Genomic DNA, 27,537 nt, shown 5'->3' with positions numbered 1-27,537 from the left:
GTCAGAGCAGAATTTCTTGTGACAACATGTGGCTGCTCCATAGTAAAAATTGCCTGTTTCAATGATGCTTTCTCAGAATTTTTTGAACTGGAAGCAAGCGCAGTAAAAAGTCAACCGCTGCAGCAAAAAGAAAGGAAACGGAGAAAAAGGAAAGGCAAAAAAAGAATTAAAAAAAAAAAACGAAATGCCTGAAGACATGGGTCACTTTCTTGTCCAAAAATTATCGCAAAATTTTGATTTCTGCGCATACCCGAGCAAACGTCTCAAGAAACATGATGCTAGTGGAAAGAGAGGCATGCTGTCATGTTGCAAATGTCTTTTTGAGTAGATTGGAGCTAATTTGGCCCATATCCAGCTTGAAAATATCCAAAATGTCCAAAAACTGTGTTTTTGGAAAGATGGAAGTCAATGGGTTAAATGGGCACGAAACTCGTTTTGTGAGTGGGATGGAACAAGACCGTTTGGACCCATCATGATCCATTTGACACCAAGAAATTTTCTAACCTCAGCCCTGTACTTTTGGTTGAATGGATTGTGCCCATAATTCAAACCCTTGTAATTGCTATCGATTATATCATCAAGTTGTTCTTGCAAGTAGTTGTGTAGTCATTTAAGATATATTAGGGGAGCTTCTGTGCGCCAAAGGTGCGCGAGCAGAGCCCCATACCTTAGAAAATTCGGTAACCCATTGATCTCAAAAATTTTAGTTTTCATGTGACTGTCCGTACATACGTACGTCCATCCGCCCATACGCCAATACCTTGAAAACTAAAAGTAGCACCATTGCCGTAGCTACATCTTTGATTTTGGGTGTCCACACTATTGTTAATTGACAGCTGTCACAACAAGCAATCTGCTGACCAGTATCACGTGACTATATTGCAGGCTCAGATTTAGAGCTCATTGAGGTTGCATGTTTTTTTTTAAAGTTGACTGCTGACCAGTTACTGTTTTACTGATTGGATCACGGGCTCAAGCCACGTTATTTCTCTGGGGGAGAAGGAAGGAGTACTCGCAAAGGCAAAATTGCGGTGCAAATTATCCCCTGGTGTGTTGTTGACTTTTCGTCTGACATTCCTTGTACAATCGTCTCTTGGAAATTCCCTGATATATTGCGTACATAATTTCTATAACCTTGGTTAGGCTTGTTGGGTATAGTTTGTTAAAATTTAACTGGAAAAATAGCAAAACCATATGCTGAACAATTACAGGCTCACAATTGATCATTTTTTCAGTTACTGATCCAAGAATATATAATCCATTTTTTCCTTTATCATCAGTTATTGCAGTCAGGAGCTCCACTTTTAGGCTTGGCTAAATCTATATATTATTTTACTGAGACAGAGGAGTGTTCCCTTTTACTCCCTTTCATGAGAAGTACTCCCTTTCATGAACTTTGTGCTAGCATTCCACGGCCCAAACACAACCTATTGCTTCGTGCTCAATTTGAGAGTACCTTTGTTCAGTTGGCGAAAGCAATCGACTAATAGATGCTATAGGTTTGTACTGACCCTGGTCTTGTAGTAAAATGGCACCTAAGCCAACTGGACTGGCATCAGTGATCACAAAAGTAGGAGCATCTAAATGGAAACATGCCAAGACTGGTTCACGACATAGTGATTCCTTTAAGGCTTTGAATGCCTTAGTCTGCTCTTCTCCCCAGAACCATTGCTGTTCCTTTCATTTAAGCTTTCTTAGGGGCTAAACAATATAAGTGGCCTTAACTTACGCTGGAAAACGTACACTATGCCTTATCCATTAAAGGGATACAAGCATTTATCGTCCATTTGTTATCTGTTTGTAATCCGTTTAAATGTTTCATGAAAACTGTTTCAAGCGTTAGGGGAAGCGTTTAATGTTAAGATCAAACCGTTCGAATGGCATTGTGAAATTACGCCCATAGAAACACGTTGATTAAAGCACGAACTGACATTTCACAACACTTTGTGGCACAAGCAATACCTTTCCTTGCTGTAGAGGGCCTAAAATCAAGTTACCATACAAAATTAACTTTCAACTGACTTGATTAGAAAAATAAATATACTATTGAACCTGGGTCTCACTTTTTTCGGGTAGGGGGTGGGGGTGGACTCACTACTTGTGGAGTGCTTGCTACTTTTGGGGTCCCTACTTTCAGGATTTATTAGCAGTCAAAATTTTTTTGATGTTACTTTCAGGGAGTCGCTACTTTCGATGGGTTGTTACTTTTGGAAGTTTACGTTATACCAATAATTTTATACGACCTCTAAATGCAAGCCCCCAAATCACCTTTTGAAAGCTACAAGTTTTTTGCTTATTTATCTTGTTCGTCAGCTTCCGAACCCAAAGTGTTACATACAAACATACCTGCAGACAGACAGACAGATATACATACTTTATTGAGGCTCGCTTCAATGTGGCTTTTCATTCACAATGTTAACTATTCCAGAATACTGGTAATTAAGAAAACTTATTTACAACAATAAAAGGTTTCGTAAAGTACTTTAATTAGAATGAAAATTAGCGATATGAAAAGTGAACGATGTTTTGATGACTCCATGTCATCATTATCAAGTTCGAAGTACATGAGAGAATTGAATAAATACAAATAGTAAAAATGGTGTGAAAATATGTATGGAATTAAAAGGGTGTTTAAGTATTCAATTGTTACGTGAAGTGTTTGGCGCAAACTGAATCTGACGTCATGTTAAGTTCTGGTTTTAAAAATTTCAATTTTCAGTGAAAAGTTACAGAACATTTTCGAAATAGGATTAAAAAAATACAGAGTAACCGTAGATTAATCCCACTTGGAGAAAAAATATTTGGAAATAAAAAATTTGCAGACATGTTTTTGTAGTTTAAATGTGAAACTAGCTACTGTCCAAATTTAAGTGCAAATGAACAAAAATTCCCTTTGACTTGCAGCTTTCAATACAGGGTCTAGGTACCTACAGTTTAAACCAGACGCGCTACATCCCTCGGATGCAAGACACATCAAAAGGTGCTATAAAGGTTTGGGTATCCTTGAGGTTACTTCTTACCTTCAAGGGAATAAAAAATTGTTTTTTCTTTTATTTGACAAAATTTAGACCAGTCATTCTATCTTATGTTTGCAAAAGAAAAATATTACAAATCTCAAAAAGCGGCCAAGTTATTTTGAAAAAACATATTTTCAAATAAAGTTAATAAACCAGGAAGGTGTCATAATCACGTAAATGGAGGAAACTGCCAGGGAAAATTTTAGTGGCAAATGCTCATCTTGGAGCTGGTATTTCATGTTATTTGGTATTGTGTAGATCACATATTTGACAAAATTTGCAAATAGAAGCCCGTTGCGCTTGCCCTCAAATGGAAAATTCAAAACGGAAAAAAGTCCTTGGACCGAGGAAAAGAAACAAGTCCAAAGAAAAAAGCTAGGATTCATTCCTGTGTAGGAGATTAAACAAAAACACCATACTGAAGGCCACAGAGGCTCTTTAAGCAGTCTGCCTGCAGGGCTGTCTGTATGTTGATTTGTTGTTGTGGTTATTGGTACTTTTGCTTACTTTACTTGTCTTTGCGCTGGTTGTTCTTTTAAGCCCTTTGGCTACTTTGCCTGTTTAAGTTCTTTCTCATCAATGCGACAATGCAAAAACGTGTTGCAAAGCAATGTTTTTCCCAGGAAATTCTGATCCATTGTCATTGATGGTAGGAGGTCCTGTTGTTCTCTTGGTTTGTGGTTTTGGTAAGGTGAGATAATCTCCTGGCATGGCGCAAGTTGTTAACAAACCTTTGCGAGTTAAAATCTCGCATTTGATTTTGGGAGGGATACATCCACTTTGACCAAATTTATTGGATAATGCAGATTTGACAGATTTTCGTGAAAAATTTCACCAGAACATTCCAGGGATAATGACAAATGAAAGTGTGTCATGACATTTTGATATTTGAAAAATTTTTTCCTGTGGTGTCCATTTATGCAACATGTCTCATATTTTAAGCTACTCCAACTTTAGATGCGGATATCTAGACAACCAATCAGAATGTCAAAAAAGCCTGACAAATTTTTGTATATTGATGCCTTGCGAATAAGACTTTACAACCATTTTGCTTGTGTGGCAGCATCGATCTGACCTGATGCCCTGATCTAACATGGTGTTACACATACAGTGAGATATTGATCACAGACCTAACATGCATAACATTAATGTTCAATGTAATTTTCGTAATTTATACCTGTTTACTTATTCAAAGAAAATGCGCCTTAGAGGTTCAAGTTTTTAATCCACTCATTGTCATCTTTAGATTTTTCTGTGTGACTGAAATCTGTCAATATTTCAAGCCTGTTATTTGTTGTCAAATTTGTTTTAAATGCAAGTGAGTTGCGTGAACCGAGGTCTCAGACATAGGCTTGATTACCAGCCACTGTTCGTGTAAGGAGCTCAATTACCAGCCACTGTTTGGATAGGGAGCCCACGCTGCTCCCCCGAAATGCTAGCAATAGCCTGTCACAAATAGATACAAACACCTGAGTCTCCAAGGTCTACATCCCAGTCCCTGTAAAGAAAATAAATAGTAAAGTGCCTTCAATCTGTACAGAGTGGTTGAAACTCCTATTTCCAAAATCAATACCACCAAACACCATCAATTCATTGTCAGTTTTATACCTGTCTTTCATAGCCAAAATTGATATAACTTTTGTAAGTCATCTGATAGTAGGAAGATTGAGCAAGTACAAGAATGCGCACTACGGACAATATATAAATCAAAGACGGAAACGTATGAGGTACTCCTTGCTCGTGCCAGGCTACCAACTCTATACAACAGATGTCTACAAGTTACTGCCACTCTGATGTGTAAGGTTAAAAACAATCTTGTACCAAGTTGCCCATCTTGAATATTCAAAACTAAGAACTCTCAATACTGCCTCAGAAACTGTGACTTTGAAATACCTCGTTTTAGTACTACAGGTTATGTAAAACACACCATAACATACCAGGGTACATATATATCTGGTCAAAACTTAGCTTAGGAATTAAGGACATCACCAACCCTCACAACATTTAAGATGAGAATAAGAAAAATTGACCTTTGAGACTTCATTGACAAAAATAGCAGTTGCTGCAAACTATGTAAATCATGAACAGAATCATTTTTAGTTGTGGATATGCAAAGCGTAGAAACAACTATTGTTATGGGACAAAATATGCAAATGTGTCACTCACTCAGATGTAAACTTTTGGCTAACAACATGGAGATGTTATGTTTGCAGGCCCATTGGCCTTCCTTGTCCCTTAGTTCTTCCTCTCCATTTACTTGATCTATCAATTGGATCTTAATGTCCCTCAAGCCATTGTGTCCAGCCTTACAAAAGTGCTTACACAGAAAGTCGTTGTTCTTCTGTGTTCCATTCAATCTGTCATGTCGCCTCATTCTGGACTTATGGTCATTGTACCTCAATTTAAACTTTGTAGCAGTGGATCCCATATACTGTAGTAAAAATGAAGATATTATTTCATTTTATTCATGACTTCTATAATTTAACATATTTAGAAGGAGTATTGAAATTCACCTTGGAACCCCCTAATCCAAGCTATGCTAGAAATGGAAGCAATGCCAAACTTGTGTGGGACTACAGTGTGGACAGTCAAGCAGAGCTGCTAGGGATTATCTACTCTGTAAAAGAACCCGGTGGTGCTAAATTCATTGGAATGCTAGTAAAATCAAGGGATGGCAGTGTTACAGATAGTCAAACTATACCTGATGCATACAAAGGAAGAGTTAGGATTGAAGGAAGAGCTTCCCTTGTCATTGAGCATGTAACTCCTCGAGACAACTCGGAATTTATGTGTGCACTTGCTCCAAGCTCAGGAAAAGATTTAGAGAGTAAAGTTCAGCTTATTGTGACAGGTACGTACTGCAAAATGTAAGGAGACTTTATCCTAATTTTATTTAAGCTTGTAATTGGAATATTTGACAATTATTCGCCAAAGGTGAACTGAACATAGGAGAATATTCACCAAGATGAAGTTGAGGTGAATTTTCACCAATGTTCACTGAGCCTGAGGCGAATACTTGTTTTAGTGTAATTTTCAGAGGTGAATATCAAGCACTACAAAATAACGCACTGAAAGATAAAAACACACACAATTGTTTGTGTGCATACACGTATGCAGCCGTAGTTTTAATAATAAGCTTACTTGAACATCAACTGTCAATCAATTTACTCATCAAGTTCAGCAGTAAAACAAACAAGCAAAACACTACAGAAAATAAATTCATCCGGTAATAATATTGTATTGTTGACTTCATTCACAGTGGTCATCATTACCTGAAAAAAGTTGCTTTTATTAGTTTGAAGAAAAATATATTTCAGTCAGTCAATCTGAGACTTTATCCTAATTTTATTTAAGCTTGTAATTGGAATATTTGACAATTATTCGCCAAAGGTGAACTGAACATAGGAGAATATTCACCAAGATGAAGTCGAGGTGAATTTTCACCAATGTTCACTGAGCCTGAGGTGAATACTTGTTTTAGTGTAATTTTCAGAGGTGAATATCAAGCACTACAAAATAACGCACTGAAAGATAAAAACACACACAATTGTTTGTGTGCATACACGTATGCAGCCGTAGTTTTAATAATAAGCTTACTTGAACATCAACTGTCAATCGATTTACTCATCAAGTTCAGCAGTAAAACAAACAAGCAAAACACTACAGAAAATAAATTCATCCGGTAATAATATTGTATTGTTGACTTCATTCACAGTGGTCATCATTGCCTGAAAAAAGTAGTTTTTATTAGTTTGAAGAAAAATATATTTCAGTCAGTCAATCTGACCTCCTGGCTATCAATGTAACCACTGCATTTGCAATTCTTAAATTCCTTGAATACGAATTCTTGAAAGGATTTTTGGTCCAAAGGCGACAGCAGTAATTTTGAAAATTCTCCATCCTTCCAAATATCCTGGACTTGGAGTGATGTCTTTCGAATAAGTAAAAATTTGATTCAGCAACCTTGCGACATGTCTTGCAGAGATGGCAAAGGTGGTGAGCTCAGTAACCAGGTCTCAAAAATGTTATTTTTATGACAAAATTCATGATCAATAACAGGACAGACGCATGAAAAACTGATGTCAATTTGTTAAATTCACTGCGCGGAGTGGTGAATATAGCATCATATAAGGAATCACTCACCAGCCATCCATTCATCATATTTCTCTGTGACATTTGCTTTAAAAGGCTTATTCCAAACCACGTTGGGCGCTTGAATGTATTTCGTACAACCCCTTGGGATGATTAAAGGATCTATCTTTGACATACGTAGTTCTTGTTTGACTGTTTCCATCACGTGGCACTTGAACGAATCCCACGCCAAGATTCATCAGGTGAATGAAAACTTCCCCAGAACAGTTCTTACCCAGTCAAGGGTCAGTTCTTCGTTCATCCACCCATTAGAAGATGATGCTACAACACATTTAGCCTTGAATTCTTCATTGAGTAATTTGGTTTCTCTCTTAGCACCGGGAAAGACGATAAAAGGCTTCAATTTCGTTCCATCTGCTTTGGCTGTTAAGCAAACTGAAACCTTTGTCTTCTCGTGACCAGTTGTTTTCATGGTTATCATGTTGTGGCCGATGGAATCAACAGTTGTATTGGAAAGCATATCTTGCCAAACGGCTGTTTCATTCATTGCTATAATGTTACTGTCACTGCAGGAGAACTTTACATGTAGCCGTCTTGCTTGTAAAACAGATGCGATCAGTTTGTCAATTAGTTTTTCGGGATCCTTTTGGGATTCTGTTGTCTTGAGCCGTATACATAAACCATGTCTGTACATGAACTTCTGCAGCCCCCCCCCCCCCCCCCCAATGCTTTCCAAGAATGTTGGAGGAAGTTCCATTTCCTTGCATTTCTCCTCGTGGAGAAACCTTGCTTTGCTTCTGATCATTTTCCTTGATACACGAAAACCATTAGAGCGTCGTTCGTGGACCCATTCCAAGAACACTTCTTCAATATCCAGATCAAAAGGCTCTCTTCCCGCCCTAGTGAGTCACTTTCGCTTGCAACTAGCAGATTCTAATTTACTCTCATATCTCGTATTCTCTTCTGGTCTACGTTGAGCTTATTCGCTGCTTTATAGTTACTATTGCATTCCACGGCAAACCGTACCGCTTCTAGTTTAAATTCTATTGAATAACAATTGATCTTTTTGCCAGTATGAGACTGAGAAGCGTCAGCCTCCATGTTTTTACACAAAGTGATCACTGTACGCAGCTGGATACGTGTAAGAATAGGTTTAGGATTGCAAGTGGACGTGACTACTTGAAGTTGTTAATGATTCACCGGATATAAGAGCAATGCAAAGGACATAAATTATGAGGCAGAAGCGGGAAAGCAGCTGCACGCCAAAATTACCGGTGGTAAATATCTATGATTATGGCTCGTTCTGACCATCACTTGATTTGGAATTTGATGTTTGTTTATGAAGCAGAATTTTTGTCTGTTATACGAGGTCATCATGTTTACAAAGCAGCGTGGTCTCCAATCATAGGGGAATCTCTGGCATGCAGGAATGATGACCGTAAAGAAGCTAAAGAACACGATGAATACACAGTTGGGACTTACCTTGAAACTGATAACAAACTTGTTGGGCATGTGCCGATGGAACTTTCCTTCCTTATATTCACATTTCTCAAAGCCCACCATGAGAATAAAGTACAGGTCAAAGTGACTGGATCAAGAAGACTGGAAAACGGACTTGTTATCCCCGCATCCTTCCTGACGAGAACGACCAGCAGAGCAATCGCCACAAAATTTGAAGAGATTATTCATTTGAAGAAGAGATTATTCGTTTGAAGGAATTATGTATTCACATGGACATAACAGTTGAGAAACTCAAACGGAGACCATTGTTTTTGTAATGCATTATTACGTATGGTATGTCAGCTATTAAGAAAAGGAAGTTCTCAAATTCATTAATTATTCATGTACTGATGACCCAATCAGCTTGCATCACTTGAGTCAGGTGCATGTATTTTGAGACCCAATGAACATACTGATCAAGACACATTCGATTAGTTCAAAAACTGATCAAGACACTGATCAAGAAACTTGAATTTTAATCAGTCTTAATACTAAATACAGTATATTTGCTGCTTCAGTCATTACTTACAACAACAATACGACGAGATATTATTCTTTCTTAGACACCATTACATTAATTGTTCAGTTTTGGAATTTTCCTTTCTGGACTTTTTAGCTAAAGAGAATGTTCTGGTGAATGACGCCGTTCCAGCTTCAACTAATATAAAAACAAGTGGGCTGTGAGCATTTTTGCCGAATGGCAGAGGTTAAGAGAGGTTAAAGTTCCGGTATTAGATTGTGGTGGTCTCTTCAAGGACTATTATTTACACAAGGTTACCGCTCAGAGCGCAGATATTGCCGGAATGACTCTGAGTGGTAACCTTGTGTAAATTGTAGTCCTTGAAGAGACCACCACAATCTAATACCGGAACTTTAACCTCTCTTAACCTCTGCCATTCGGCAAAAATGCTCACAGCCCACTTGTTTTTATATTTAGTTGAAGCTGGAATGGCGTCATTCACCAGAACATTTTCTTTAGAAGAAGTTTTAGGAACGCAAAATCGTTCTGATCCAGACTCGACCTCCATCATGCAGCGTAATGTTAATCTATCGAAAAACCCACCCGCATCACTGCATATTAAATATTCATTTCATTTACCATGAATAAGAAACAAACAATAGCCTATTGAGCACACCCTCTAATTACCTATTCTTTGGAAATAATTCTACTAAATTTTCACGTTAGTTTGAGAAGCCAGCTCAAAAACTCATGCTTCGTTTTTCATCAGGGGTTCCAAACACCTCGAAACAATAAAAGCACTCTGCCTTCGGCGTCGTGCTTTCATCCGTTTCTTGGTGTTTGGAACCCCTGATGAAAAACTCGCACTCGTTTTTGACCTATTACATGAACCATGTTTGATACGTATCCGAAGTTGCTGTAATATTAGAATAGGGGCGCTTATTAGAATAGGGGCGCTTATAAGAAGGAGGGCGCTTATTGGAATGGGAGCACTTATTGGAATAGGGGTGCTCGTTAACAAAACTACATTCGAAGGGGGGTGCTTATTGGAAGGCGGGCGCTAAATCGAATCATTACGGTAATGGTTGCCTGAAGTAACACCAAAAACAATTTTCTCGGGAACGTGAGAAAATAAATTTCAAAATTCGGAGAAATTTTGCAATCACGAGTATCATCAGTTTCTTTTCACCAGTACTTTAAAGTGTTTCATATAAAATTTGTTTTTGACATTTGGTGTTGTTAGAAATGATTTCTTTTGAGGATTTACCGATTTAAAAAGAAGGCGCACAGAAGTTTGATTTACGATGTAAATAACCTTGATACAAAGTTTTTGTCCGCTTGTTACTTGAACTTGTGATGGACTCCTTCTTAATATGTGCATGTAACAACCACATTCATTTTGCAGAGGCACCACAGATAAACATCTCTTCAGTACAATCAAATTACACTGAGGGATCCAGAGTGAATATCAACTGTGCAGCATCAGGGACACCAGACCCAGATGTACATTGGATCAGAAATGAAAAAGTGGAAAGTTCAGGGAAGAAAGAAGCGTTTCTCACATTCAGTACAATAAAGAGAGCTGATGATGGACTGTATACTTGTAAAGCCAACAACTCAGCTGGAGATGATGAAAATCACGTGTCACTTGTGGTTCACTGTAAGTAATGCTTTCGGATTGCTGACATTTAAGTACCAACGACATTGAAACTACCTTATTATAGGAAATTAACGCTTCATGAAATTAATGTGAATTTCAAAAATTCGCGTTAATTTAAGTCGCATTAATTTATGTTAATGTTAATTTCCACACTGTTAATTAAGTTGCGCGTTAATTTCCATGACGTTAATTACCATTAGGCCTAGGGTAAACGTTGAATCTAAGTCGAATTTAATTCATCGAACCTATTTATTTTGAAATAGGCGCATGAATGGTGCAACGTTTGCTGCAGTTAAATTCGACTCAAATTAATTGGTTCGACTGTAGCATAAGTTCAACTTGCCAAGCCAGATAATGCGACAGTGGTTCGGTATTTGAGCAAACGCTGCTCAAAACATGTGCTGATCTCAATTCATAAATCATGCAAATTACAAAATAATTGATTCAAATGTGATGGACTGGGCAAATGTCACAAAAATACATACTCCCCCATCTGCCAAATGCCATTTTCCCCCTTGACGAGCATGTGCTAGACAAAGACAATTTCGCGACCGGGAATGGGGAGCTATAGAAAGTCATTGCTGACATCCACAGCGTGATGGAAATGTGTTGTTCCTGTTTCGTGGACACTAACTATAAATGCTTGAGATGCAAATTGCCTATTTGCAATAAATGCTCAGTGTTTGAAGAAAACGAGGACGTTGAGGGATGGACAGCCGGTAAAAGCATTGCATACGGCAAGGCATGTGACAGGGACCTACAGAGAGCCACGCCGGGTCTAATGTTGTCTGAAGAGCAGATTATTGGCAACTGCAGGTCCAATGAAGAAACCAGGTAAAAATATTCTACCACGATATTATAAGCATATTTACTTGCATTTTCGTTGTTTTTAGTGTTTGATACAATGTATGTAATTAACGCGCACACACGCTCAAATAGACAGATGCACGGAAGAATTCAGTGTATTTGATATTACTTTTGCCTATCGGAAGAAACAAAGGAAATCAGAATATCTATAGAAAACAGTTTATTGCATGTTTCAGGTCTTTAGAAACAGAAAGGGACGGTAAACACAATGATAAAATGGAGTCACAAGAAGAAGAAGGAGGAGGAGGAAGAGGAGGGGGAGGAGGAGGCGGTGGCGGTGGCGACTACGAAGAAGCAGAAGAGGAAGAAGAAGAAGAAGAACCGCCCAAAAAGAAGAAGGCAGCGAAGCGTGGGCCCAGGGGTTTATGGAAACAAGATCTTGTTGACGATCTGGTTGATATAGTTGTTACTAATGATTACTACCAAAGAAAGCTGATACAATGTACGTAATTAACGCACACGCGCACTCAAATAGACAGATGCACAGAAGAATTCAGTGTATTTGATATTATTTTTGCCCATAGGAAGAAACAAAGGAAATCAGAATATCTATAGAAAAAAGTTTATTGCATGTTTTAGGTCTTTAGAAACAGAAAGGGACGGTAAACACAATGATAAAATGGAGTCACAAGAAGAAGAATAAGGAGGAGGAGGCGGAGGAGGCGGAGGAGGCGGTGGCGGCGGCGGTGGCGACAACGAAGAAGAAGAAGAACCACCCAAAAAGAAGGAGGCAGTGAAGAGTGGGCCCAGGAGTTTATGGAAACAAGATCTTGTTGACGATCTGGTTCATATAGTTATTACTAATGATTACTACCAAAGAAAGCTGAAAAAATCAGCAAAACAGAAAAGTTTACGAAAAAGTGCTCAACGAATTGAAGAGCAGGGCAGAGGGCAAGGGGAGTAGCATCCCTTTTACTGTTGCCCAGGTGCACACGAAATTTAAGAAATGCAAAAGCGAATGCGGAAAAGCTGCATTGATGATCAAGACTGCAACCGGAGTAAAATGTTTTCAAGACGATAAAAATTACGGAGTTTGGTTTGATCGCCTATTCGAATTGGTCAAGACTCACGATTCATGCCGTCCTGATTTAGCAATGGAGCCTTTAGTGAATGTGCCTGTGACCGATTACAACGATGACGTGGACAATAAGGATCAAGATCTAGATAAAGATCATCCAAGTGCTCAGCTATTTTTCCCAGCGAAGACTGCACCTAAAAAGAGAAAATGAAAAGGCGACCACACAGCAATCCTGACTGAAGCTGTTAATCTGCTAAAGACAGCAGTAGGAAACGACGCAAGCAAGGACATGCTAGCTTTCCTTAAAGAAGGCATCGAAAAATCAAGGGAACATGGACTAAAACTGTTCAAATTACTGTGTACCCAAGATGGTTACAGCAGCCATCTTTCTATCCCCAAGTGCCGTTGTACAATCCCTATATGCCCCCCGTCATCCCGCCCTTCCCAACTGGTGCTATGCCAGGATATGCCAGAATGTATGGTGGAGAGCCCACAGGAAGACCACTCCCAGCCACATGCACCGCCACGATTATGAGTGATCTATTGCATAACATGCCTGAAAATGCAAGCAGTTCTGATGAGCGTCCCGTTAATCATGATCTTTAAACTGTTGGTGCTCAATGCGGTACATATCAGATAACTATCAACTGACGTTGAGACAACACAGTCCAAGAACTATCATTTTGATAATTATTTCTTTTTATTAATAAAGCAATAATAAGAAATCGATCAGTAGAAGGAGACAGTCACAGTGGTCCTAAATAATTCTTCCAAGAACGCCCTTTTACTCGCCCTATAATTTATAATAATGTTACAGTTTGTGAAAACACGATTTTCTCACCTACAACAGTAGCTGTGCACTGTTGTAGAGAAACATGGGCATTCCCAGTAGTTGCAATTTCAAGATTAACTACATATACAATTATGCAATTATTCATTGTTTTGCGTCCAGGAAATAACAAATAAACATGTTCTGATTGGCCTGTGGTGATTCAAATGATTACGTTCGGTGTTTGCTTTTAACAACTGAAGTCAGCAACTCAGGAGACACCACCACCTTCTTTTTCTAACCGCAGTTTCTGAATAAGACCCTCTCTTATGAGGCGGGCCCTAGTATCTGTATCGGGTGTCTTGTCACAAGCTCTCATTTGAAGAAGTTCTCTTATCATAGCTCTGTCGCGTCTATTTCCGGTTTTGGAGTCGATTGCCAAATCCATTTCCCTCCTTATCGTATCCCATTTTTCAAGGCATATATTATGTAAAACGACACAAGCAAGGGCTGCCTTCTTCATATTCTCCTGGCTGCACTCACATCTCCTAAGCAGAACCCGCCACCTTCCCTTAAGTTGCCCAAAAGCACCCTCAGTCACCATTCTGGCTTGGCTCAACCGGTAGTTGTAATGTCTTTGTTGTAGTGTAGGGTTGGCGTTCATGCATGGCTTCATCAACCACTGTTGCTAAGGAAATGCTGCATTGCCAAGTATCAAGGGAGATACAAGAAGGGAACCCACTTTCTTGCCAATTTTGGAGAGATATTCCTGGTTCTTGATTTGATTCCATAGATCAGTGGACTGAAAATGATTGAGTGATAGGAATTGCTAATCGAGCTTCCGGGGAGATAGGCTCTTCAGTGATGGTGTCTTTTTCAATTGCGTTACAAATGCGACCCAGTAGAAACATAACTGTAGATCTAGATATCCTGAAAGTCTCTTTAAACCATTTCTCGCTGTAAGTGGACCATACGTTGGTAAACCAACCAACATTGCGTTGGAAGCAGTGGCAAAACCGCTGCTCCATTGTTGTTTGCTAACAAAAGCATGGTCAAGCATGCCACTCGGAGCAATAGCTGTCGTCTCTGATACACTGTTCTCAGAACTGTATGTAATGCAAGTCTTCTCTTTCTATTTTTCGGAATTAATTGCCAAAGTAAGGCCTGGCGAGCACTGTATTTCGGCATTTCGCTAACAACTCCTAGCATTAACTAGCAGCGCATCAAGTGAATAGCATGGGACATGTGCTTATTCCCGTGTTTTAATGAAATGTAACTTGTGAAATAGAATCGAGGCAGGTTTGATGTTTGCTTCCTCACTGGAAATAAGTCGACTCTTTGTCGCACCTATTTTTAATTAATTTGACGCGACTTGGATTCGACATTTGCCGTAGGCCTTATTTTCCCCCAAATCTGTGACACACTCCAGACATTCTTGACACAGCCAAACAATGAATTTTATTCGCGCACTTTACATTTCACATCAGTCTTTCACATAAGTAAATCGTCTACTGTACTTCAGCTGAATTTTGTGCGTATTCGCTGTCAGCTTTACAGTGTTAAAATAAATTGGTTCCTAAGGCATTTGAAGAGTGGCTGTCTCTAAAAAACAAATAGTGTCAGTGTGTTGCAGGTGCAAAACTGACAAGTGTTATTTGCTTGTTTTTCTCTTGTGTTCCATTTCAGTCTCAGTTTAGTTTAGGTTCAGTTTCGACTTAAATTAGTGGTTCACTTCAAATATTTTACTGATGTAACAACAACATAACCTTGCCACCTGAAGGTGAAGTCTCCTTTTTTGGTCCATGATACATTGCCATCTCAAGGTGACATGCTGTCACGACATCCGTGACACTGTCACTTCCTGATAAATAAGTAAAATCATGCTATTTTTGTGTCTGCATGTATGTGTGGTGAAAGGCCTTTATGCCAAAGGCCATTATTCTTGCTTTAAAATCAGTTTGACTGATACATGTAGCTGCTCGCAGGTCACTGAAATTTAACGTAATTGTTTACCTTTTTAACTTGAAAAATAAAGTAGCTATTTTTCGAGTTGTAAGTATCAGGGTGAATTTCGCTTCTTCCCTCCTTCTTTCACTCCCTGTTTAACCTTTTGAGCATGTAACCGAAGTACAGGTGATTTAAGTTGTTCAGAAGTTTTCAAGGAGGATGGCAGTCAAAACCATGAATCCCCATGTGATTTGTTGTAGTGGCAATGTTTGGTATTCTTGAATCTGTTTAGACATTTTACAGGCTAGGGTTGTAACTCTTTGTATTTTTGACAGAATTAGTAAAACTCATCTGACCGTAGAAAAAGACTGAATAAACTTAGATGAGACCATTTTGACCCAATAGAGCATTCCTCTGATGGAAAGTGTACACTGATGGAAAGCAGAAAATAAACTCGGAATTCACGTCAGAGAAGATTCTCTGCTTTGCATTCGCCGAAAATCTCCACTTTTGCAAAAAAACTATTCTTAATGTTTGATTCCGAATAAATCTCAAAATCATTTTCAACCATAGTGTTTGAAGACTTATGTATGGACTGAAAGATAAGTACTATTTTGATCAAACTGCTTCAAAAGAATAACAAAAGGTCGTGAAAATCCTAGTTTTTCATGGCATTCTACACTTCCACACATGGAGAAGTGTAGGACTAAGTAAAGAATGACAACAGTGGAAAGGATGGGGAAAGGTCATGAAAATCTCTAGTTTGTCACAGTATTCTACTCTTTCACACATAGAGAAGTTTGGAATATAGCAAACTGTAGAAACCTGGGATTTCATGGCCAGTATTGGACATGACTCAAATCTTCATAAACACAATGTGGCAAATCCTGGCCAAAAATAAAAATCACAACTAAAGATGGCCAAATGAAAGAGATATTAAGGGAGAACGTCCCCGAAGACCACGTGAAATCACAAAAATGTGGCACATGCTTGAAGAATTGATTTCCCTCATCTTTTGCTCAGAGATTCCCCATTATGAGTTAATAAACGTGGTATATTTGTTTTGTTCAGATCTACTTTTGTTTTGCAGAAAATTTGCAAAAACTGTACAGGATGCCAATTGCTATAAAACGGCGTTCATTCGCTTTTCTTCAATTTGTACATTTGTGTGGGAGGTATTGGCAAATTATTTAAACCAAAAACCAGGATTTTTCGTCTAATTTTGAATTCACAGCGCTTGTTTAAAAATTACCATTATTTTATGGTTTTAAAATCCAATTTCGGAGCATTTTTTCAAGACATGTTTTTCCTATGCGGTATAACTCTGAATCACTTGAGATTAAAGTTGTGATTAGTGGAAATGTTCTTCTTTTCGAGGATATAAAGATTAGTTTGGGGCTTTTAATTACTGCACGAAAAATGCATGCTCTATTTTGGGAAAATCACTACCTCAAGGTGTCAACAACTGCAAATAATTGAATTAGAGTTTCTGTTGTCAAACCCAAAATTCGAAGCAAATCTTAGTACTTAGTATCCTATTAAATAAAAAAATCAATATTATAAGCTCACCTTGTAAATCCAGTGCCTTTAGGTGGGGTTTTATCTTTTTCGTCTCCCAAACTGTTATCATCGCCTCGACAATGTTTTACCAAATGATACAATAAGCAAGCATACCGTACGGCTCTTGCACGAAATATGGTAGTTTTTTTCAGATTCAACCATATTTGAAATTCATATGGCTATAGTAATTGAGATACCTTGACTTCATGATAGAGAACGATGATTCAATTATTTATAGCTGCAGGTAAACAAATTTTTAAGCCCGAAGACACACATTTAGCAGAGTCTGTCCAAGATAATAGATCGCTCATGTTTGTCACGCAATGAAACTAAGTACACAAGAAACCCAACAAAACCAAGATCTATTCTGTGGTATTATGAGTGCATCTACATGTATCGGCTTGAAACTAAACCCCCCAGCTGAGATAGATACTAGGTCTCTGGTCAACGTTTTTTTATGATAAGATTATGCAATTCCGCTCAATGTTATAGCAGAGCTCCAGCGGCCCAAAGGGCCACCAAGCAGAGCCCCATTCTCATATAGGAAAGAAAAGGAAACCCATGGGTTGATTTTCTCATGGTTAATCATGGCTAGGGATATTGCTCGTAGGCTCGTATGCACAACGACGGTAACGGCGATGGCGACGACGGAGTCGCGCAACATGGCGGCCATACTCCAGGTAATAGGTTGACAGAGACATGCAGCCTTGGTTTACCTTGTATTTCTTTGATATTGGACATCCATCATATGATCAATTGACATCTGTCAAAACAAGGTATCCACTGACCAGTATCACGTGACCATATCGCGGGCTCAAGTTTACAACTCATCAAGGTTACCTTTTTTTTAATGACCGCTGACCAAGTGCTTGTTTTCGATTGGACCGCAGGCTCAAGTCAGGTTAACTTGTTGAAAACAGGGCAGGATTGTTCAGAAGCCGGTTAACGCTGACCCAGGATTAAAAGTTAACCGAATTATAACTTTTTCTTCTACTGACAAATGTTTTTTTCTGCTTTGTTTTGTGCATATGGTGATTATTAAAACTCAAAACAGAAGGCCAAACAATATACAGAAGACCTTATCGCAAAGTTACAAAACTCAGATTAAAATTCTACCTTTTCCTGTTAGCTTAATCAGGTTCTGAACAACCTGGCCCAGGAGCTCCGCTTTTAAGCTGGCCTAAATCTATATATTATTGTCACATGTTTAAAAACATGATATAAGAATAGGTCCGCAGTTCGTACATGTGTGGCTTACAAGTTATACTTTTAATTAGGATAAAACTGAATTATCATGAAAAAATGAAAGACACTACTAAGATTTTCAATTCGGAAGGTCAGAGATCGATAGTAGAAGGTGAAAATATGAGGCATTTTAGAGAGAATCATAAGCTATTACAGAGAATCACAAAGTGTGCTCGTGTGGGGCTTCCAATTATTTAGTTTTATCGTACTAATAGTTACGATATGGTAAATGAGATGCTGTATTGTAAATGTATTTGCTAATTTGTGAGTAATTGAAACTTATTGCTTCAGCTTGTAACAAAAAAGATTAATAGGCCTTGATAAATATATCCCAAACAAAACTTTAAAAAGAAACAAGAAATATGAACTTTTCTTAGGGGTTTGGCACACTATTTGTGAAAGGCAGCAAAATCAGGAAAAGATTAACTGATTCATTGTATTATACCTTCATTGTATTATTTCCTGCTGCAAAGCAAGCCTTTTAAAATGTAGGTAATTGGTTAATTGAGGAGCATTTGCCATTTTTTGTGCTAGCTGATGAGATGAGATATTTGTTTAAATAAGAAGAAATCTGTGTTGCGCAAAGTTTGTTAGACAAAGAAACTTAATAAATATTCATTATTGCGCGAAAAGTACGCAAACTTCCATACGTTTCGAGGCTGCTGCCTCTTCATCAGTGGACCAATAGTGAGATATTTGTTACTGGAGTGCAGGTATCTTTCAATCAATCAATCAATCAATCACTCACTCAATCAATCAATCAATCAAACAGTCAATCATTTAATCAATCAGTCAATCATTCAATAATATTTTAGCTTCATTTATAACACAAAGTACAAGCTCACACCATATCAAAGCATAACCACAATAGCTCTAAATTGAGTGGATTCCCAAGAAAGCCTAAATCTTTTTATGAAGCCCACAGATAATTAACGGTTATTCCATGAGTGCAGGTTGGATATGAGACGATGGATAGCCAACGAGGCATGTAGCATTGAGGTGACTATAATCAATTCATGTCCAACAAGCGTGAGTGTAATAATCATTTTTATTATACATTGTAGTCACCATCTGTATTCTCACTGGCTAAAACCCTACAGTTAATTCTGGGAAACAGCGCAACCTACAGATTATTCACTAATCTGCTAGCAGACTAGTGAATAATCCATAGGTTGCGCGTGCAATCCACAATTTCCAAGAGCAGTGTCAAGTTCACAAAAGAACATGGCTTGTCGAAAATAAACTGTGTTTGGTGTGATAATGTGTTTCGTTATTTTCTTTAAAACAACGTATAATAAAACAATTATGAGATTCAGTTTTTGTGATATCTGAAATAATCAAGGTCTCGGTCAGTGTTACAAACCTCAGCCTTTGGCTTCGGCTGATAACACTTACCTTGACCTTGATTAATAATGGTAATAGGACTGAGTGGAGTCCAATTTGGTCTGTAATCATACGAGTGATTAATAAAATCGGAAGACCGCGAAGCGGGAGTCTGATTTGTTAATCACAAATATGATTACAGACTGAATTGCACGACATGATGTCCTGTTACCAATTAATCAAAACTATGACAAAATTCAAGAAACCAACAAACCATCAATTGAGTGCCGAACGATTAAATGTCGTTATGAATGCCGAAAAACATTGCAGTTTACTCAACAAAGTACACCGCAACAGCGTGCACAAAATGACACGTCAACTCTCCAATTACAAGCATGACGCGTACACTGCCCAATTAATGCTCAAATCAGGCTGCTGATAGCCAATCGTTCGAGAATTTTGTTATAGTTTTGATTATTCCGGATATCACAAAAGTCTCATCCAATAATTGTTTATAATAATTAAATTATACATATAAACTTACCATATTTGTAGAGCATGGCATAATTCCTGAATGATATACCAGTAATATATACATTTAGCCGGGCCTAAAAGTGCAGTTCGTGCAACATGTACATGTATGTGAGGTAAACTGCAAGCGATTTTATAGTTTCAGCCTGAAATAGGATTACATCAGCAGATTGAGGTGTAAGCTGGTGTGCTGACGAAAATAGAGCCATGATTTCAGGGATTTCAGGGAGCCACCAAAAATGTTGATCACATAACAGAACTGTCTTCTATGCTTTTTGTGGCATTTCTTGTTCTTTCTTATTGAGAAAGACAAGACATTATTATTAATCATTATATTCTTTCTCAGTTAACATGGAGACTCCCGCACAAAAGAAGTTTACACATGTTTTTCTTGTGGGGTATGACTGAAGTGCAGTGGTTACAAAATACACAGTCCCCAAATCTCTACCAAATGAAATGTCACAAAAATACCAAAATAGTATACACATGTAAAAAGTTAAAATGTTTTGTTTTCTAACTTGATCCCCAAAGATAGTTAGCCATCTTCATTTTTGTATGGAGTCTCCTCCTGCTGAAAGGGTTTGCACCATATCTCAAAGTATAAGTATAAGCAAAATCACTCTGGCATGAGCGATAAATATGGTATTTTGTTGCTGATCATCAATACTTGCATAGGCTTCTGATAATGACTTTATTAGTCAATTCCAAAGTGATTTGTTCTTTTTCTCGACTGAGAGTGTGGACTACAGGAGCTGTTATTGGGTACCATTAATTAATTTTGCTATGATTAAATTATACCAAGAATTATAAGTAAGCTATGAGTAAGTTACATGTATATTATGTACGTGTATTTTGTCTGCACTACCCAACCAAACCCACTCAAAGATTATGGGGCATAGGTGCATTTGTCAGAGAAAGCCAGCATATCCAAGATATGTTTTGATTGACACATCAATTAACGATAATTTACAGCAAAATGGATAAACAATACATTAATATCCTACATGCACCAAAGCTGGACATGAGGTTATAAGGCAATCATTTAAACAACAGATTGAAATAATTTATAAATTAGAGAACACTATTTGTACAACACTAGGGAACAGATTAACCTTATTGGACATTGCGAATAGCAAGGCTGTCAGTAGAATGTCACAAATTTCTCAACTCTTTCTTACTACAAAAATACTAATCCTGCAACTTTGCTTAAGACCCAGTTCTCCATTTCGTGTTGACAAAATATTAATTTATGCCATGCCCAATACAGGTTATCACAAAATTGATTTAAGAGCAACATAAACCAAGCACAATAAATACGGCAGGTATATTTTGCAGGTTGCAGGTTGCAGGTTGAAATTTAATTATAACTGGAAAACCGCTGGCACTTAAAAGAAACGTACAGGTGGTAGACTTACCGTGACTGTTACATGACGCTGTTTACAGTCGCCCAGAAAGGTGGCTTGCACCTAAATGCCAAACTGACCAAAGCGATGAGAGGAGAGTATATTCCTATGATTTTAAGCCTGCAATGAATTATTGTTTTTGAAGAAACATCTGAAATATCATCTGAAATATCTGCTGAATTTGGTTTCTTCCCTGTGAGTACCAAAATGAAAGCACACTGAGCTTGTGCTAGTATATTCCGTCGGTTAAAATCTTAATATATTATTTCATCTCTTTATTTATTTGCTTCATTTGTGATGGCAATCTTCTGTTGTTGAGGGAAGGCCCGAGCCAAATCTGGAATCGATGGAAACATCTGTGGAGCGGCCATCCAGATGGCTTTGAAGAGATTTCACTGGTCTCAGTGTGTCGATGGATAAATACTTATAGCGGATCAATCATGTTTTCGATGGACATGAGAACATCGTTCACACCAAGTGCGATCACAATCATGTTGGGAAGCGTATGAAGTCTCTGGTTTCTGTACACGGCGTAACAAGTTAGAAGATTGCCAAAAAAGGCCTCAAAATTAATAACAGCGTGTTTTCACTATGTGAAAGAGGCGAACTACCTTATGTAAGAACCCCTGACGAGTATATAGGTTATTAATTATTTTTAGTGCCAGCAGTTTTCCAGTTATAATTAAATTGCAACCTGCAACCTGCGACCTGCAAAATATACCTGCCGCAATAAATATGGGTTATTGACCAAGTGTGAGGTCAAGATGGTTGGATATTGGCCAAGTTCGTTTTTTGCGAGTTTATGGACCAAGACAGAGTCGAGGTCCATAAACTCACAAAAACAAGAACGAGGCCAATATCCAGCCATCTTGACAGAACAAGCTTGGTCAATAAAGGATTTATTATGTGGCTTTCGGGGAAATTTTTCTTGTGGGACACGGCAGGTAGTCCCGAGCAGGCAAGATAGCTCCATCCTGCCTGCTCACAGAGCAAGCCATATAATAAATATCATTTTTAAGCCAAAAAAGCAATTAAAAATAAAATAATATTTAATTAAACCATGACATGATGAGTAAATTATCTCTAAGAAAAAATGATTAATTTAACAGACACTTTAAATAATTAGTTAATACATGTATCATAGCTGTTTCGTAATAATGTAATACAGTGTATGTGTCACAATGTTGCAGCTATGATATTACTACACACAGTATGGGTTGCAGAACTCAACTTCCAAGTCAGTTTGTTCAATGAACTTAGTGCAGAAATTATTATGGCATCAAGTTGTCTGAAAATATAGAGAAACCAAACAAAGCATTACAATCTTAAGTAATAAATTATCGAACTCTTTTACATGTATGTACAATGTATGTTTCCAAAAGGTCTAGATAACAGCAGACATGTAAAGATTTTAAGGAAAACAACCAATTTTTTAAGTTTACAAGACATGTTTTGACAGAACTTCTGTCACCTTCAGTTGAATGATTACAAAGCAAGTTGAATAATAAGTAGACAAATGCTAATTAAGACAAATAGTAACAACAGAACGTGAAAAGGTGTAACCTTTTCATGTTCTGTTCTTGCTTTGTAATCATTCAACTGAAGATGACAGAAGTTCTGTCGAAACATGTCTTGTAAACTTAAAAAATTGGTCGTTTTCCTTAAAATCTTTACAATGTATGTTCCATTAATATTGGGGATCTCTCACAAGCTGCATCTATGATGATTTAATTTGCTCCCTGTGCATTTTTTATGGAACTTTTCACACATTAATATCTGTCATAATAGTGGTATCTGTGTTCTACAACAAGGAGTACACAAGAACAATACACTCAGTAAGATATTTTTTAGAATAAAAATCAATCCCTATATGCAATCATAAGGACCTTGAATTTATATTTCTTTAGAAATATCTCAAATGGCCATGGTTGCTTTGAAAATCTTTGATGTTTTATTCCAGGCTGCCTATGTGTACACTGTTTGTATATTGACTGACAGGAACAGGGATGTAATCATACTGTATATAGCTCTTACTTGAACACCACTGAACATACAAAGACATATCAGTTATAATTTATAACCAACAGATGACATTCCTTTCATTGATATACAGTGTACTTCATTGTTATTTATTTACTGAGTGTCTACAGTAGTGAAGCAAATGCTAGGGGGATTGTACCGAAACTTTCACAGTGGCAGGCTCTACCCTGAGATGCAAAGCAAACATATATAACTGTTATGAACTTGGCGACTTGCTTTCGAGAGCACATGCAATTTGCTTTAAACAAGAAACTGGAATATTGCAGTACAAAAATGTGCAGTCCCAATCAAAGGGCCATCCAGGCTGAAAATCAGACTTTGTCAGCATAAATACTGATTCTCTTGTTGAGTTAATCTGAATGTGCAGTTCCAGAAGATATTCACACCCAACACCCACAGATATGATATGATATTTTAAAACTTTCTGAAATTCAGATTATTCAAGATTAACATGCACGTACATCATTAAGGGCAACCTTAAAACACTGAAACCGGAAACCATAATCCGGGACCGGAAACCAGAATCCGGAATCCAGATATTATGAATGATGATAGAAATAAATCACTTCAGCATTGTCTAATAAATAAACATGGGGAAAAATTATTTTCCTGTTATTTATTTTCTTGGCGTTAATATATTTTTTAACCAGAGAACGTTTTTATTCCAATATGTCTTATCCTGGTTACAGTTCTATTTTTTCTTGGCTTTACTTCAGCCACAAGCTGTAATTGCTAACAAATTATCCACTAGTTCTGAACAACCCTTAGGTATACATCTGGCCCGATTGTTCAGAAGCTGGATAAAGCTATCCATTGGGTAAATCACTATCCAATCAGGGTTAGTGATTTTTCGGGTGGATAGAGTTACCCATAGTCTGCGAGCAGGCTCTGGTATCTGTCTCAAGTATCTGAGCACGCTAAATAAGAGTCTAGTGTTTTTCTGCATTGGCATGTGAGTGAGTGCCTTCTTGCGGCTTTGCCGCTCATGCCCCCGGCCCAAACACAAGAACCTGCTCATAGGCTAAGTTACCCATCTTTTGTTCAACCTGGCCCTGGTGAGAGCACGGTTCTTGTCTAGATCAAATTGCTCTGAGAAGACTGGTGAGTAGCACAATAACAACAAGCTATTCAGTGAGTTTCTGGCAGTCTTTTAGCATCTTTTAACAGCATGTGGTCCAATGTGCTAGCAAGCGAGAAGCAGACGGAAGTAAGTGTGCAACATTTCTATAAATTGTTTTAATATGATGGCTGTCAAGAATATGAAATGCTGACTTGTCACAGTATCAGTGTGGAAATAGTGTTGATCTGGAATTAGTCTCGTATCTGTTGAAAAAATCAAATTTTATATTTAGATGAGCCAGGTTAGCCTTTGGACTTCGAAAGTGGGGGCATGACCGTCAATGTACAGGGGTCTGCCACTGACAGACATCCTGTTCTCTATGACATTTTCTATCTTGTTCAGTATCTACTAGACATAAAGGGTAAATTTATACCTCCGGTAAATTGCAGATCACTTATTAAACAAAATGGCAACAAGAAGATCTTTTAGATCTTATAACCATGTTTTCAAAATTTAACTGTTTTGTTAATACTACAGCCACAACGCAATGCACATTCCAAAGCAGTCCTTGATGATTCATTGATTACTGTAAACACATCACTTGATCAACACAAACTGTGTTATAACCTATTGCACCATCACTCTTAGCCTTAGAAATCTATAATGACCCAATGGTCTTAATTTAGAAGTTCGCTTTGGATATGCCCATGAATGATACAAAGAGAAACGAGTGTCATGCTATTACTAAACAGCTTTCTTCCTGAAAAGTCAGCATTTAATTTGTTTGTCCTTTGAAGTAGTCATGCAAGTCACACAATCAGAGGGTTTACGCTATCTTTGGCTAATTTTAGATGAGTTGTGTTTTTTCTCCTAGCACTAACTTAAATGTTGCAAGTTCTGGCAAGCTCTTGTTTACCTTGGCAAATATTTCATTTTTCTTCAAATCTCTTAACTTACCGTGATGAAACAGCCAAAGAATTTGCTTCATTTACCGAAACCCACAAGAATACTCACAAAATTGCAAATAAATTAATGACCATCGCTTCTGGCAAAATAAACTTGCAAAGTAAACATGATCTTGTTTGTCACGTAGCGAAAATGAAAGCTGCAACATCAGCGCATTCCATGGCTGACATAATACCTTTTTTAGTGTTTTTAGCGTATTTATTATTTCCCTTCGAATCCAACCCTTTGACAAAACCAAAACAAGATATATTTTACACACAAATATAGAAAACAATATCTGTAACATTGTCCTTGTATTAATGTTTCAACAGCTTTTGGTGAATAAAAATCACAGGTTGCATGATTCAAAATTTGGCCGACAGGAAGTTTGGGTCTGGTCAATGACAAAAAAAAAATAAACCACAGGTAGAACATGAACCATGCTTGGCCCATGGCCGCACGGTTAATTACCAGCAAGCTTATTTTAGACGCTCTCAGGGTGCTTGGAATAAAATTACGATGCACTTTACTAAGATTCTCATAATCATAGCCCTCACTAGAAATAACGGTTGCATGAATTTCAACAGATGGGGAATTTTTCTTTCAAAAAAGGTCAAGTTTGAGGTCCTTTTTACTTGGCCGCTTCTTTTTTAAAGGCAAAAACCTAAGCAAAACAATTTTTGAGTATTTGAAGAACTTGTTTTCTATGATTTATGGATTCTGGTTTCCAGTTTCTGGATTCCGGTTTTTAGTTCCGGATTCCGGTTTCCTGGTTTTAGGGTTGCTCCATCTTTAACAGTGTGTTTGCTTTACACTCAGTTTAGACGTGGCTGTTATCCAGCATAGGCAGACTTATTGGTTTGCCTTCAAAAATAAATTGCAGCAACTATTGCATCTTTCATTACCTATTCTTGTGATGAAATGACACAAAATCCAAGTACAAGAGTCAAAAGCATAAACCAAACTTACCCGGTAATGCTTACAGTTCCTCTTACTGTCTGCTTACGCCATCCATAAACTGGCACTGCCTGGACAATATACTCATTATTTTTCTGATCACACCTTTTAAAATGTCACTGTTGTGTAATTTGTCCTGAAAAAGCAATACATGTACATGAAATGGCACTCACCAAAATAATACCTTTACATGATGTACAATGTACACCATATCAACATTCACAATTCTGTTTACTTTCACTGTAACTTTTTTGTGTCATTTTCCCTAACTTGAAGAGAGGACTTCCACATTTGGTGATAATTTGCCTCTGAAATCTCTATGAATTCACAGGGAGTGATAACAATTAAATCGTGACTAATTTTAGCAAAGGAGGCGTTCAAATGTCAGATTTTAATGTTAACTCTATAACTTTACAGTACTCTTCGTATGTATATAACCTCTCAATTATTGCACCTGTAGACGGAAGGTGTGCTGGGGGAAGAGATGTTCTAAACTTTCTGAACTTTTCTCCCTTACCTGTAATATGATGACTATCATGAACTACAATTCACATCCAACACCAACATCAGGTTATGTATCCACATCTATATTTTGTTGTCTTCTGTAATCATAAAAACATAAAAATTTAAAACCTCCCATAAAGCTCATACTCAACAACACTGCTACATGTACATGTAGCACTGTTACTGGAAATTAATTTAAGTGAAACTGTTGAAACAGCTCTGTCAAAGTTGTTTCTAGCAGTTAAATACAGGATAACAGAATATACACATAGTACACAGCAAAGGCTAGAGATACACACATGTTGGTTATTAGTTAGGACTTGGTGAGCTTCTGTGCTAGGTATGGTGAACAATAATGGACTATCAAAAATGAAGGTTCCTGAGACATTTTGACAGCGCTGAGAGGAATTAAGGTATCATGGTAGGTGGATTGACAGTGTTTGGAAATCGTGCTGTTACGCTGGTGCTTTGAAAGAAAACTCCATCAACCTATACATTTTCTGAAAGCTTAATAGTTATAGAATACAATCATATCTTTGAAATTTTCTAAAAAGTTATTGTTGCAGTGATATTAAAAGAGATACCCAGAAACGCTGCTTCGCTTAAACTGGTTCGCTTCCACGCATGAATTATTGGAGC

At 37.7% G+C, this 27,537-nt stretch overlaps 1 protein-coding gene and 1 pseudogene across 1 annotated transcript in view; one reads left to right on the top strand and one right to left on the bottom strand.

Annotated features, from left to right (window-relative positions):
- Nucleotides 1-4,739: 4,739 nt before the first annotated feature.
- Nucleotides 4,740-27,537, top strand: part of LOC149109323 (neural cell adhesion molecule 2-like) — a 78,886-nt gene continuing 56,088 nt past the window's right edge. The window contains exons 1-4 of the mRNA XM_089293388.1: nt 4,740-4,759; nt 5,074-5,097; nt 5,504-5,868; nt 10,475-10,729. Coding sequence (XP_089149514.1) covers nt 4,740-4,759; nt 5,074-5,097; nt 5,504-5,868; nt 10,475-10,729 — 664 coding nt within the window. The remainder of the gene's footprint in view (nt 4,760-5,073; nt 5,098-5,503; nt 5,869-10,474; nt 10,730-27,537) is intronic.
- On the bottom strand, nt 13,655-16,960 carry LOC149109325 (uncharacterized; annotated as a pseudogene).

Source organism: Orbicella faveolata, unplaced genomic scaffold (genome assembly GCF_042242905.1).
Source record: "Orbicella faveolata isolate gen_17 unplaced genomic scaffold, um_ofav_v1 contig_25, whole genome shotgun sequence".
NCBI lineage: Eukaryota > Metazoa > Cnidaria > Anthozoa > Scleractinia > Merulinidae > Orbicella > Orbicella faveolata.
The sequence above is the reverse complement of the archived record's forward strand: the minus strand, read 5'-3'. Positions and strand labels throughout refer to the sequence as shown.